General features: G+C 43.9%; 3 protein-coding genes across 3 annotated transcripts; 1 reads left to right on the plus strand and 2 right to left on the minus strand.

Moving 5' to 3' along the window:
- Positions 1–357: 357 nt before the first annotated feature.
- Positions 358–1100, minus strand: PHALS_08083 (uncharacterized protein; the record flags this gene model as incomplete). The annotated part of the gene is made up of 3 exons (XM_024721663.1): positions 358–726; positions 784–970; positions 1057–1100. 3 exons carry the CDS (start codon positions 1098–1100, stop codon positions 358–360), a joined length of 600 nt encoding a protein of 199 aa, XP_024586740.1.
- A 5114-nt stretch (positions 1101–6214) lies between these two features.
- PHALS_08084 (uncharacterized protein) lies at positions 6215–9737 on the plus strand (the record flags this gene model as incomplete). The annotated part of the gene is made up of 3 exons (XM_024721664.1): positions 6215–6556; positions 6623–9221; positions 9304–9737. The coding sequence occupies 3 exons, from the start codon at positions 6215–6217 to the stop codon at positions 9735–9737; spliced, it is 3375 nt and encodes a 1124-aa protein (XP_024586741.1).
- An 827-nt stretch (positions 9738–10564) lies between these two features.
- On the minus strand, positions 10565–13751 carry PHALS_08085 (dead deah box rna; the record flags this gene model as incomplete). Its single annotated transcript, XM_024721665.1, has 5 exons — positions 10565–10606; positions 10689–12025; positions 12088–12141; positions 12319–12871; positions 12933–13751. The coding sequence occupies 5 exons, from the start codon at positions 13749–13751 to the stop codon at positions 10565–10567; spliced, it is 2805 nt and encodes a 934-aa protein (XP_024586742.1).
- Positions 13752–15367: the final 1616 nt, after the last annotated feature.

The raw sequence follows: 15367 nt of genomic DNA on the forward strand, positions 1-15367 counted from the left end.
GAAGATGAGGTATGTTATGAACCAATGCGGCTTCCTGCAATGACCAAGTTCAATTTACTTAAAGTAAATAGGATGCACTAAAATACGTACAGACGATAGCCGACTTGTGCGTGACTGCATGGTTGAACATTTGAAGCTTGAGGTAGCGATCGCTGCACTTATCGAAAACTGCAATGGGCTAGAGATTAGATTGATACGCGACTATAAGGCTGAATCTTCAATGTTACTTTGCATGAGGGCTTGACGTCGTAGAATCGATCAGGAGCGTCTGCCTGAATTTGATGCTGCTTGGAGGATGTATAGCGTTCTAATGGCATACTTTTCGAATCAGAGTATGGAAATCAGGATTGTATTTAATTATACCTGGAAACGCTTCCGACTTGAAGCGTGGCGTTGTTGAGAGCACATATCCGAGTCCGCCACTCCTGAAATTGTTATCTCTTTTTTTAGTGAATTTGATCGATCTGATGTCAGCACAGCACTGACTTGAGCGTTTGCCTGTTCAAAACGCGCTACCTTATCAAAATATGCCGATGTAGAAACTTGTTGCGTGTTTTCACTCAAAGCACATTGAGATTCATGGTACCTCCCTGTACTCACAGCTTGAGGGTGGGCATAAGGCTCCTTTCCACTTGCAAATGTATACGAGCGGTATGCTGTCGTCTTAGACGAGTTTAAAGCGCCTCGACACTTATCGGATCGACTGGCAATTTTTCGTTGAAGTGTCTAAATTTTATTGATTTAGCACGTGTGAATTCGGTGAGAGGAAAAACTGATCGTTACCTTGTCAGGTCCGCAGTCTGTTCCAGATATTTTGTCTGGAGCACCATTTAGTTTTCGTGCAGAATGGTATGGTCGCCGGATACTTCCGCTTGATCTGATATCGCGCGCTGAGCGAATTCTTTCCTGGTTGATACGATATGCCGAACGCCTGTTGTCCTTAAGACAATGCTTTGGGTATAGTTTGGTTCTACAAATACCATGGAGTGGATAACAATTTTTGAGTAGGTGCGGAGACTTCGCTACGAATGAGCGGTAAATATACTCAGGACTTACATATTTGGAGTTTGTTCGATTGGAATAGACGCATCACAAGCCATTGTCGCTTGTTCGTACTTGCTAGACTTTTCTAAATGGTGATTGACACAGTTCCGTAAACTTACCACGCTTGATGCTTTCGAAGACTCGGATGCAAACAGTTGTGCTGATTAATATTCGGCACGACGTATATTAATAGGCATGGATACTCTAAAGTCGACATGATAATTTTTCAATTATTCATAAGAATAAGCAACATTGTGAAACTGTTTGAACTTGGTAGCTCGATCAGTATCATAAATAAAACAACACTAGCTAATTAGCAACCGTTAAAAATATTGCTGGACACCCGGTTTGGATCAACGGTTCATGTGGTTCGCCCAATGACTCGCTACATTTAAACTGGGTACGATAATCATGTTGTTCATACGGCTTATAAAATTCTTAGTATGCTGCTTTAGCTTGACAAAACATTTGCAGATGATTCACTTGTTTTCAGAATCAATTCGTCACAGTTCCTTCATTTCTCCATCTTGTCTGGAAAATACCCCTTCAGCATGCTTAAAGAATATAAACTTTTTCGGACGCTCTGAAGCGACATAGAATCACAAATGTCACACCGCTTCGGCTGTCAATCGAAGTCGGATAAATGAGAACATGGTCATGTAGATCTTTTTGAATGGCTACAAAACGTGACATGATCTTTAAAAGATTGTGTCACAAAGCCGATGTCAAACACGTATTTCTGCCGTACATCAAGCACGTCTGTGACGTCTTCTCTGACTTTGACTCTCCTTCTCCAAATCAAAGTGTGGCGGGTCGTGATTACCAACATGTTAACAATTGCCAAATTTCACTTTCTTCAAGCCAATAGACAATTTAGGGTTCCAGAAGTCGACATATGCGCCACGTATGACGTTGTTTGCGTCGAAACATCATAAATGTTGAATAAACATTTACGGTGTGGCTACTTGTATCTTGTATAAAGTTATGATAGGCTTTAATTAATTGAAGACGTTGAAGCGAGTCGCTTAAACAACACCTTGGTTGGGTACAATTCCGCAAACGAGTAAGTAGACTCCTATTGTAACGGGGCGAGTACTTAAATTTTGCGTACTTTACCCTAACGTATTTGACAAATTTACTTGGTGTAAATGCGAATATTCATAAGTACCGAAATTTTTGGCATTCATGAAGTTCAAAAACGGATTCGAAGTACATCAGAAAATAATACAATTTGATTAATTAGATTGTAAATTGTGTGTATTTTGTATTTGCCTAAATAGAAATTAGCCTAAATGTGTCAAGATAACTGTAGGCTCTCAAATCCTCTCTCTGAAGGAGCGCGCGAATTAATCGCTGTGCGATCGTTAAAGCGGACTCTGAGAGTCATAGCTTCATATGTGCAAAGTGCACGGCAACCAGTTTACACTTAGTAGAAATTGTAGTCAAAAAGCTTCAGCAGCGGGGCTGCCGTAGCTCTTTGCTTAGAGGAAGCTAAGCTAAGGTCACCGACCATACGTTTTAGAACCAATATGAGTGTAGCGGATCGCAATCCGCTAACGCCAGGAGCACCCAAAACCGTAACTTGAGGCAAATACACTCTTCCGTTCGAAATCCAACCTGTATTTCTTTTGTTTTACTTGTGGCAGAGCCGCCTATATCTAGATCTATAGGTTTTCCTGTTTAAACAGTAACACCTAATTGAAATGCATAATTGTTGACAGTCCCGCCACGTAGTGGCTTCTTGTTAAGATGTAGCCACACCACTGTGTGGTCACACCATCGTGTGGTCACACCGTCTTGTGCGACCCACCCCTTATACCAGGGTACGTGTAACTCCGTTACAGCTCCCCACCACCGAGAAGTGAAAGGACTATAACTCCTGCAATTGTTGAATAAGAAATGCTCAAATACCTGTGTATAAAACCAAGCGACCAGCTGATTAAGCTTTAGACTATTTTGGGTCTTGATAGGATCATATGACTGACGGACAAAGAGCCGGAAGCGGTTAGCGCTCCCATGACACTCACATCTTTGAGAATGTAGTGGTGAGGCACGTTTAGGAGCGCCGAAGCCGAGTGCCGGAGGAGGGGTGGGTAGCTTTCATCAAGAGTCGCCGATCTGGCCTTTGAGGGAGGAGAATGGGAAATGCTCTCCCTCTGGATGAGAGAAGCTGAGAAGGCCATGGCCCTTATTCAAACGGATCCATAGCGTTCTCAAAGCTGAAAAAGCATAATAGACACGCGCAATATCAGTAAAGATACGTTCCCAACTTAGAACTAGTCGAAGCGACAGATGTCGCGGGTTTCGCACCGCCTGACCATGTGTATTGGTCACGTATGAAGCTTTAATGGTCCATAAGCGCCATAATTGGCGGGCTAGGTCAAGAGGTTAGGAATGATTGTCGCGAAATTGGTGTCTGGTCTTTTCTCGATGGCGGTAACGCTGCTTATCTTCACGGAAGGTCGCCGAGCGGGTGCGGCTCTCACCGAAGCGACCCTACCTCTTTCGAGAACGCGTGAGCACCCAATTTTTATACGCAGTATAGCTTTCTGCGGTGAGGATCCGATTGGGACACGGGAATAAATGATCTATAATCGCAACGGAGGCGATGTACCTCAGCCATTATAAACAAAGTAATAGATGCATTTATCTGCTGAGCAACTCTGCGAAAGTACAAAACATCTGCACCTTGTGTGTCCCATCTCTCTCAGCCGATAGGTCTGAAGGGCCGGGTACCATCGGAAGGGCAGATGACGAACTTCCTCACGGAGATAGGTATATCTCTTTTGAGCGAAAGGTGAAATACTTGTAAGCAACTGGTTTTTACTGTCCTCATGAATATCGCGAACAACGGGAGCCAGTTTTAAAACAGCGAATCTCGTTAAAAGGGTTTGGTTTACAGCCCTGAGTTGTTACTTGTTGATAACAACATCCCGAACATTGTAAAGCCGTCTAGATGTTTAGAAGCGCCTTGTGTTACCACCGATACTGGCTTGTGCGCCAGCGACGTTTCAATCATCTGGTGACACTGCTATTCAGGCTTCATCATGTTTATGCAAAAACCTACATCGAGAATATCTTTGTCCATAGTTTTGCATAGAAAGAGAAAGGCGTTATTTGAAAAACACAATGAGCACTTGCGAGCGGATACCGAGTGTATGTGCTAAACTAAGCCATTTGCCAATACAGGCAAAAGATTCTTTAGCGGTGACGCGTTCTCTAAGTAAAGAGAATCCGCATCGATAATCACTGTTGTAAATCGGCCAGTACTTCTGACCCGAAAGACTGGTGATAGTGGTGTGGCTTGGTCACAATTACAGTGCAAGTATGCCGACATGGCACGAAGCTTCATAACACTTTTTTAATAGGACGCCAAATGGTGCTGGTTAAGGCAAAGAGATAATCTTTAAGAATGCCTCGTGGTCGAAACCAGATTACCCACTCCCTGTCGTCTGATATGCGTCTTCACATATCGTAGGCTGCGCTATACTCCAGTAGTCATGAGCGCGTGATCGCGTTGAGGTGCGCCAGCTTAATGCTGTTAGGAAGTACCTTATTATGACAATGATCTACTTGCAGTCAAGTATGATGCTGAAATCACCTGCCTTTGCGACGCCGCTTGTGATCGATATAGCACATGCATCGCTGAGCACAGCAGTCAATAGTTGTAAGTACATCTTTATGGTAAGGTAGAAGCCATCACGGCGTAATGTGGTGATGAATTTGCTTTCGCGTCGCCCCGACTATGAAGCATCGCATGTCGTCGCCAACTAGCGAAATGATATGAACAGCGTTTGAGATTTCGATGTCGCTTTATCGAAGCACATGGTTGGACTCCATCGCAGCTATGCCTTGAGAAAGGGGGATGCACGCATAGATGTGAAACAAACTCCTTCACGACGCGGCGAGCAATCAGATGTATGGAATATGTAATATCGACGCAATCGAGTTTGCAAAAGTTGTCGAAACTAGTGTCCTTGCAGATGCGAAGCTGAACTTTCTGACTTAGGTCCAGCCCATTGTTGACGAACTAGACAATTTTGTGGTGGTGTGTTGCAACACCTACCGCTTAAGAAAACAGTTACAGAATGCATAATTTGTGCTGAGTAGAGGCCGAGCGTGAAAGAAGTATTGTATACTGTTAACGGCTCTGTCGAGTCTCTTTCGGAGACGGCGAGAGTTTTGGATTAGAACTAAGAATTTTGCTAAGACCGTTATCATCAAAAATCCCCTCTTTCTCATCACCGAAAATGGCTTTGAGGCCGTTGGCCGAAAGATCGCGCATGACTTGAAGGCTCGCTGAGCCATATGAAGTATGCATGGGAACGAGCTCTCAAAATGAACATGCTTTTGGGTGCTGACACTGGGAATTTCGAGAAGTGAGTGAATATTCAAGCGCCATGGCTGCTTGCTGAGCGTTCACAATTGCACACTGTCTAAAATATTGTCAGCCCTGGCGTGGTCCAAATTTTGGTGATGAAGGTGTAACCTGTATATTGTGTGCGTACTCCGTATAGTTCGGGAAAATGCAATTTTGTACCATGGTGAAAAACTTCAATGTGTAATTGTGCAAATTTAGATGTACCACAGTATTGGTACGAACGAGGATAAAAAATTAATATTATTTCTGTTAATCAATAAATTCTGTATTTTTTTTATCACGTAGATTAGTAAAGTTGAGCTTAGGCGATAAAAGTAAAGAAGTCAGAATAGGTGCATAAAGTAGGCTTATACCCACAATCTAGAGATTTCAATAACGCCATACACTAGCTTTATTATCCGTGGACGGACAATTGTGCTCTAAAATGTGGGTGATTATATAAAATAGCATATGATATGTAGTATCATATGAATGTATGAAATAGCATATGATATGACTATATATGATAAAACGTATCATATGTTACAAAATAGTATCATCAACATACTAGAAATCAGTCTGATGGTCTTTTACTATGCTTATGGTAATATTTCATATCATATGACATGTCATGTCATCAACATTTTGAGTTTCACCTGGTAATGTGTGCGTACACCAAAATAGGGTCATACATTCTAGCAAATAGCCAGTGCAGCCAGTATACTCCTACACATCCTTTACGGATACTATACCATACAGCAAAGGACTTAGGTTGTTGACAGCCAAAACAAATTGGTAGCTCACTCCCTCATGGCGCACGCTCGGCAGCGCCACGTGGCGCCCACGACGCCAACAACCATGTCAGCGCGCAAATCGGGCTCCAAGTCAGCTGAGAGTACAAATAAGCAGCGTATGATGCTGTCACAGTATGTGGGAATCGAGACGTCGCACGTTGACGTCGAAGCGAAGGAGAAAGATGGAGAGATTTCTACATACAAGTGCAAAAGTCCTTTTTGTCGTCAAAACTTGGTGAATTGTTACGCACAATATTGCGAAGATAAAATTTTGTGCCAACAATATCGAGCTTTAAAGCTTCAGTGTCTAGCGAATGCCGAAGGAAAAGAGGATGAAGAAGACACGAAGCCATCATCTGTTAAATTGAACAAAAAAAAGAAAGTGGAGGAAAAGAAAGAAAAGAAGGTTGGGAATATATCTAAGAAAACAGCTGAGACCTCTGGAAAAAGAAAGTTGGACTTGAGTCGAGAGCAAAAGAACTCGCCAAGTCCCCGACAAAAGGAAAAAGTGCTCAAGAAGTACAAACATAAAGACGTAGATCAAGTAGTAGAGAAAACACGGAAGAAGAGATTGAAGCGAGCCATAAGCGATACTAGTGGGGTAAAAAAAACTTCTGCTTCTACGTCTATTAAGTCACCTCGTATGGCATCTTCAAGTTCATCAGTGGAGGTTGGAACACTTACTGACGTTATTAAACGAAAACGACTAAATTTACGAGCTTTGCGAACTCGGCTCATTGCCGACTCAAGTAGTGACTCTGAAAATGAATTCTCAGTTGCACAACCAGTTAAGAAACGTCGATTGGTTCAACACAACAATGAGTCGCGCTTGGTCTCGTCTTCTCCTGTTCGATCTACCACTGCGACATCAGGGGAAATTTGGAAAATACCAAGGGCAAAACGAAAGACGGCGGCGCAAACACTTAAAAATATGAATGCCGATCTCGTGCCACTAGGGATGGCAAACCATGCTGGAACGGGTGGAGGACGCTATGTTCAAAATGGAAATCGACCGGTCGCACATCCGCTGGAGCCTTTGGTCATACGAGAAAAGCCTTCCACGATAACTAAGAATGCATCGCCTGCAGCTGCTTCAGCTTCTGCAGCACCACCAAATGTCACTTCGAGAGTAGGACAGAAAACACAGTCAACAGTGCCAGCTCGTACTTTGTCACGAACACGACCGTCACTTCCGCCTTTAACGCCTTCGTCAGCCCCACCGGCGACTCGTCCTGTCCGGGGTGTGTTACCTTCGCCATCGCCTGAAGGAAAGGCTGCAGTAGCAGGCAGCGCGACCACATCGTCCGCTACACCAAGATCAGGTACAACCCAAACAGAAGGTCCGGGGGTTCGGCGAATATCGGCTACTGACTATATTAAAAGCAAGAACAGTGAGTCTGACGGACAGTCACGAGAAGAGCTGTATGACTATGGACCTTCGCGATCTCCATCTCTGGATAGCTTGAAAAGCTTTCCACCATCTGTTACGAACGTGACTGGTCCTCCTAGGACTCCTAACAATCATAGTGCATCATTTGCGCCGCATAGAGATTCTCGATCCAATGAAATTTCCCGTCGACAGTATGCAGAAGCCGACGCACAAGATCAACGGCCAAATTTTGATATAAACAGAAGCAGGACGGAAATTCGAGATCGATCTGAGGGGCGCGGTGATATGCTTTCAGACGATAATATACCTACAGCGCCCTGGGAAGGTCACAGCTTTTCACCTCGCGATCACAACTTTTCGTCTTGGAATCGTAGTGCACCACGTACGCAAGCCTCCTTGTTCCCTAGCAATAGCAAAAATGGCTATGACTGTCCACCCCAAATTCACCGAAATCCGATGCCATCACCATCAAGCCAGACACTGTATCAAAAAGAGCCTCTTTGTGAGCAACCCTTATCTCCACAGCATGCTGATACTTTTCAGCGCTCTCGGACATTCAATGTCCCACCTGTAGTGCGTGATAGGGAAATTTTTGATAAAGCGGGTCTGGATAACGATTCCGCGTCATTCTCGTACCATGAAGAATTCATCCCGCGTATGCTATATGTATTTATTCACGTGCTTCCGCAGTCGTTGGAAGCAGTTTTTAACGTCACGAAGAAGCCACGAAAGATGAATTGGTATTTAAAGTATGTTGAGCGTATTGAACGGCTTTGCAAACCTTTTGACCTCCAAATTAAGATGGAAGGCTTGAAAGCGACGGTGACTGTGCGTGAACGGGTTTGGCTTACGTTACAAAATACTTCGACTGTGATGTTACATTTGGAAATAATTAAGCAGGTGCGAGCCCAGGCTGTGACATGGCGTATATTGTACGAAGAAATGGAAAAATCCCTTGCATTTTATAGACATAAATATGGCGACCGAGCCGACCAAAGTTATATCTTTCTCCGGGCGTGGAATGAATTAAAAGCACCTTTTGGTGAATTCTCGCTTCCAAGACAAGCAAATTTCTTCTGTGGCTCAAGGCTCCACCATTGGAATTTTGTCGTTGGATTGGTCGAGATTGGTAGCGGGAGCCATGAAGATAAACGACAGGCTTTTCGGCTCGCAACCATAAATGGCTTGCATTTTGTATTGGCATGTGGCCGAGGGACACCGCATCCGACTCGAGAAATCGAAGCTGTACGTAATGCCTTGGAAATGGAGCCAAATTTAAGCGAAGAGATGAATTCTGGTCTGGAAAGTTTTGCGAGCAACGATGAACATGCATCCCCACCTAGTGTTAAAATAAATGAATACTCCATCACATCTGGTAATTCACCACCATCTACAAAAAATACACGGCACGTTGTGAACAAGCTTACTCTTACTGAGCAGAGGTCTACTGATGGCACAAACCATCATTTGGAAACACAGCCATTGGTTGATGCACCTCCTACCACACAGCCCAATTCTTCAGTTGTGCCACCATCCCCCGTCACTTCACAGAACATGAATCAGTCTGATGGTACAGCAAGATTAAAAATTGATTGCGCCTCTAGTCACGAGATGATCACATCAGCAAACCAGGGTAAGGAGTGTCTGTGCGCCAATTTTCTTTATTAACCGGTACGTTTTTGCTCATCGTTTAATGCTTCTGTTAATATTTGTAGATGCGAACAACTTGGGTGCTGCACCTCCGAGGCAATCGCCACATTCTTCAACACGTAAGTCATCTATAGCTAAATTGAGCGTCTCTACTTCGTCAGCATCTGTCACGCAAACAGCATCGCGTATTTCAACCTCCGCATCTGCGATCTCTACTGTCTCAGCACTTGCAAATTCCTCCACTTCGCGACCAGTGAGTTCAGTCAAAAGCAACGAATCGCCTAGGACTATCGTGGACATAACAAAACGTGAGAAAGCAAACGGAGGCTTTCGATCAAATAACACCGAGGGATCTCAGACCAAGACTACTGAAGTCATTTCTCAAAGTGAGTGTATGATGTGTGAGATGATTCGGCTTCGCAAACCGGATGGAGAGCGATGTTTGCGTTGTCAGAAGAAGGGACTTCCTGCAAATACTGCGTCGTCGCTTGACTCTTAATTGTCCGAAACGTAAGTATATGTGTCGTGAAGCAGCCATCAATTTTTTGTAAGCTATTTTATTGTGAAGGACAAAATATTTTCCAGGAAGAACTGCTAAATCGATGTTACGATTATGACTGTAACACCTTTTGAATTTCTTAGACCGCGTATATCTAAATCTCACATGTAAAATGTGAGGAAGTATCGAATCGAATTTTTCGCTACAATTTCTCGATTCGCCATGCTATACTGCTGAAAATGTCAACATAACAAAAGCTAGCTATAGGAGATCACCCATTTCCCAGATCATGATTGCCCCCTCCGAACCAACAGTGATGATTTCCTTTCGATCGGGCGAGATCTTCACTGCATTTATGGCTTCGCTATGCCCCCGACCAACAGCAACTGTCTCTCCGTTGTCATAATGCCAAAGTTTTAACAGACCATCGCGTCCACCTGTCGCAAATAAAGTTCCACTATGTTCAATATGCATTGCCAGCATTTCGGATTCCGCAGCTTCTTCCAAAATTCGAATTGCTTCACCATCGTACGCATCAAAGTACGTGATACGCCTATCTGACCCACAAGTGAGTAATTGACTTTCGTCTGGATGGTAGAGAACTCTACGAAAGACAGTGGAAGCAAACATGGCTTGAGTTCGCACAAATGTCTCGAGGTTCCACACAATACAAGATCCGTCCGAAGATGTGCTGACACAAGAGGTACAATCCTGGACTACTTGAATGGCATTTACTGGACCACGATGCTCTTTAAGCGACGCTTCCATCGTCTGTCTCGACGATGTGATACGCCATACCCGCACACGACCATCGTTTCCACCTGTAATCAATCGCCATTCAGAAGCTGAAGATGTGGATGGCTTGCAAACTGCAATGGCAGTTACCGATTCACTATGAGCATCCTGAATGACGAATTTTAATTTACCACTCTCTGGATAAAATGCACGTACTTTCCCATCATCCCATCCACTGACTACAAGTCCGCCGTCATGAGTAAGCTCAATGCAATTACACACTAGATTCGGCACTTGAACGCGCAGAATTTCTTGACAGCATCGAGCATTCCAGATACGAATGTCAGTCTTGGCACACGTAAGAAATAGATGCGAATTTTCAGTTGGACTACGTGTAATTGAACTGGGAAAAATAATGTCATTTATGCTGCTATAATGACAAGTTGAACGCAGCATCACGTGTAGTCCAATCTCCTTAGAACTTGGCCGATTGTTTGAGTGTGATGTACCACTGGAAATATCTTTTAAGTGAAACTGGTAGATATTTGAGTGGTTCGTGCCAGCGTAGAAGTCACCGTGCTTTCCTTCGCTTAATGCTGTGACCCTGCCCATGAGGTTTTCTAAACACGCTGTGGCAATCGGCTTGGTCTTTGAGCCATCTGAAGCTGATTTGGCAGAGCCAAGCTGAAGGACAGCAAGATGTCCATCTCCAGCGCCTAACAACACAAATCGCCGATTTTCTTCGTTATCATGAACAACAAGTGTCCCAATGCCTTGGCTAAAGCGTTCCTGGGTTGTGCGGCTGTACCGAGGCTTTAATATGCCTACAGGCGGAAAGAGACAGTTAGGCTTGGTCAAATCGCAGTCGAGCAAAATTTCCAGCAAATCCCCCGTTTTCGTGCCACAATAGGCCACCTTATCATCAGGTGCCACGCCAATGCACGTGATAATTCGTTTTAAATTACCCAGATTCGCACGCAACGCATGTAATTTACGCTGCTTGTGTTCGACGCGCCACACAGTAATGTTATAATTACCGCCTGTAACCAGTAACTCATCATTCGCTTCATGATGAAAAGCAGCAACCGTTAGAGTGGAATCGTCTCCGGAAGGTGTACCACAAACAGGTTCGCCATTCTCCATATTCCAGCACACGAGTGCATTGTCATCTTGACCACCCACAGTAAAGAGAAACGTATCTCGGGCCGAAAAGGTAAGCGCCTGTACTTTGCCCATGTGCAGTACAAGACGAAAAATCACAAAATTGTCATTGCCGTCACTATCACTACCCTCCGTAGAGGATCTGAGTCGCTTAGTCGCTTCTGTCAGATTCCAAACAAGGATTGGGGCCTTGTTACCACGACTTTTGCTTTGTTGTCCTGAAGCAAGTTTCATTCCATCATTTGAGATTGCTAAACACGTAATGACATCCGTGTGTCCACGTAAAAAACATTGCGTGTTACGTTGAATATCTTTGACTATGACTGCAAGGCCAAGCGAGTAAATGAGATATCTGCCGTCCGTGGTGTAAATCAGCGTATTGGGATATGAACCTTGTATCATTGTAAATAATAAGCTTCATCAAATTACACATTTTACGTGCCAAAGCTCGTACCATTATACCCGATGACTCTGCGCAACTTGAGCTCTTTTGTATCTGTCATTGCGTCTAGAAAAATCAGACCAAAACAATAGCTCTAATGGAATTGTGGTTAATTTTGTTGTGTCATGTTGATGGAACGACACCAAGGAGGAGTTTCGCCGTGAGGGGACGCAGAACTCGCAAATTAAGAAGATTGAACCAGCTGTGCCTTTTTAAATTTTTTTCGTAGACTGCGCTTCCGACTGAAAGCGTTCTGTAGTGTAGCCGTTCCAGCTTCACGGATCTTCTCCAGCACAAGACTGTTTTCGGTAGATTCAATGCTAGTGACAATTCCAAGGGTCCCTGCACGTCCCGTGCGTCCAATACGATGCAAATAGCTCACAATATCACTAGCAAACTCGAATTGTACCACATGGCCCACTTTTGTTGTATCAAGACCCCGTGCAGCAATGTCAGTACAAATGACGACAAGATTCTTGTCCGCATCATCGTCGCTATCTAGTCGCTTCAATAACTTTTGACGTTGCAATCGATCTATTCCCTTGTGAAATACTGCACAATTGGTCATGCCTTTGTTCTTTTCCAGAAAGTCGAATAACGCATCAGCGCTAGCGATCGAGTTTGTGAACACAAGCGTCTTTTGGACGAGTTCCAAATTATGTACATTCTTGGACATAAGAATTTGGTACAGAAGCTCACAGCGAGCGTGGTGCTCGTCGTTACACTCATTGTGTCGTATAAATTCTTGCAAATTATGTGTGCGTAGTGTCAATTTTGGTAAAACGCGATGGAATCCCTACAACATTGTGTCAAGAGCAATCTTCATTTCATCTTTCAAGCATTTTATAAAAAAGTACCTCAGTGATTGCAAATACTGCAGACGGAAACTTTCGATCGATATAGTGGCGCACCGATCTGTTACCATATTCTGGAATCGTCGCCGCACTAAAGATGGTTTGAGTCTGAGTTGTCCAATTGCCTTCTTGATCGCAATATTCTTTCACTTCATCGCTGCATCTGTTCAATTCGGCTCGCAGCAACGGCTGGTTTTGAATTGTTGCGAGAATTTGTTTCGTTTCCTTCTCAAAACCACCACTTAATAACATATCGGCCTCATCTACTGCAACAATCTGCGTAAAAGCAAAGTCTTTAGGTTTTGTAGCCCGTAATAGTGCGCCAGGTGTGGCAAGAAGAAGCGGACACGCGCGATTGCCTTGTCCTAGGGTTTGTTTTGACGACAATAAGCATATCGACAATTGTGCAATCTCCGGATCTATTTGATGCAATACAGCGCTCAATTGTCGCACAAGTTCCTGTGACGTTGTGAGCACGAGCGCAGTTGGTAGACGCATATCGCTGGGTGATATCGAACTGCAGCGAAGTTGATTTACTATAGGTAAAAGAAAAGCTAGCGTCTTTCCAGCACCTGTTTCAGCCGCTACAACCACATTGTCGCCCGCTAGAATGCGTGGAATGGCCTTGCATTGGACAGACGTGGGAGTAGTAAGACCAAGTTGCGTTAATCGATCGCATAGCATGTCGTTGAGACCCAAATTCTGGAAATAGCGTGCAGAAGGTTTACGTATAATATCTGAACGCTGAAATGAGAGATTAGATTGGAGAGAGCTCGCGTACGTAGTGATAGACCGATGAAAGTGATGACAGAGTGATCGCATGGTTATAATGTGAGTTTGATCTCAGTACATGAAAAAAGACTGGTGAGAATTCAACAGCTGTTTTGTGATTTGTCATCGTATTGATCTTAGGTAGTTTGGCAAATAATTGTAGTGGATCTCTTTGATCCTACACAAATAGACAAATAAAATTGTAAATGAGGTTTAGTACATCAGATGTTATCGTATAATACTTGTTGCGGTTGCACAATAGATTCAGTTGTATTGAATATATTACGATACAATTAAGTTAAATTTACATTGCACTATTTGAAATACCGAAGTATCGGTATTTCCGAAGATGATGGAGCTCTGTACACGTCAGAAAGTTTTATAAGAGATTGTATAACATGTATATTTCCTATCAGTCAACGAAGCATTAATTTAATCACGAATGAAGTGGTCTGAGGTTATCCTAGAGGTTGCAAGTATCCCATCACTACCTCCAGCCGAAACTCGTGCAGAGCTAAAGAAGATATCTCGCGGGATGTGTGCAAGAAAACACAAGGTGGAGAGATCATCGAAATGGTACGGTTGGTACGGGAGGAGGAGCTGAGATCATCTTTCGTCATGGATGAATCTGTCATTGAGGACACTCGCGGAGCTCTGAGTGCGAGAGTGAAGCGGCCGTCTCACGAGTACATAGCATTAATTAATCCTCTGTTAAAAATAGCGCGACGTGGTGGCGAGAGATCCGTCATGCGGAGTAAGCCCGAAGAGAGGGGTTATTTTTCAAGGACTTGATTTTCGGAACCAAATATTGCGTAACACGGCAATAACTCTCGCTTAGTGAACGAAGTGACGTCGTTGACGCTTCTTCCGTGCAAAGCACGAACCGAGTTTGGCGCGCAAAAGTAAATTTCGCAGTCGGCGCCGCCTTTCGGTGGCAGAATAGCAAAGAGCGGGTAACCATTCGTGTGCGCTTAAATAAGCTAAATGCTGTCACGATTCCGGAGCAAACGTCGGTTTCTAGCAAGAATATGTTGCATTACAGCATGTATGATGGACTATGCTTTGTTCAGTGTTATCAACCTAGCTGATGGGCATAACCAAATGCCGATGAGATACAGCGATAATCTCCACCCTGCGATAAGAACTTCGAGCCGAATATTCCGGACGCGGCTTACTATCTGTCTTATGCAAAAGCGGCGCTCGCCGTCTGGTGTCGCAGCCGCTATTTCCCCATCATGACTATGCCCATTCCTATTCCAGCCATATATTCGTTTATTGTCGTGTAGAACTTTCGAAGTTTGTGCGAGCCACATTCAGCAATTGCAAATAATACTTCTTAAGTTTAAACGCTTAGATTAGCTTTCACCTATTTGGACAGGTGTGTCTTCGGCGCCGATAAAATTTTGCTTCCTTAGAACGCCGGAGCCTGCTGGCAGATCCTGCAAATAATGCTTTTGCAGATTGGCCGGTGCCTTTTTCGCAAAATGATTCGAGGAATCAGTTTGGTCTGGTGATTAAGATAATATGAACGGAATTGAAGTGTGAACGAGGATATGGTTGTCTAGACTGTTAAGAAAGCCTCATGCGTGTTTCAATTCGGACTCTTCCGAATCCAAATCGGCCATTCTATGGCTTACGTGATACTTAATAGGCGGCGTTTTGCTTCA

The sequence above is a fragment of the Plasmopara halstedii genome, assembly GCF_900000015.1.
Source record: "Plasmopara halstedii genome assembly, contig: Scaffold_3124, whole genome shotgun sequence".
NCBI classification, from domain to species: Eukaryota; Oomycota; class Peronosporomycetes; order Peronosporales; family Peronosporaceae; genus Plasmopara; species Plasmopara halstedii.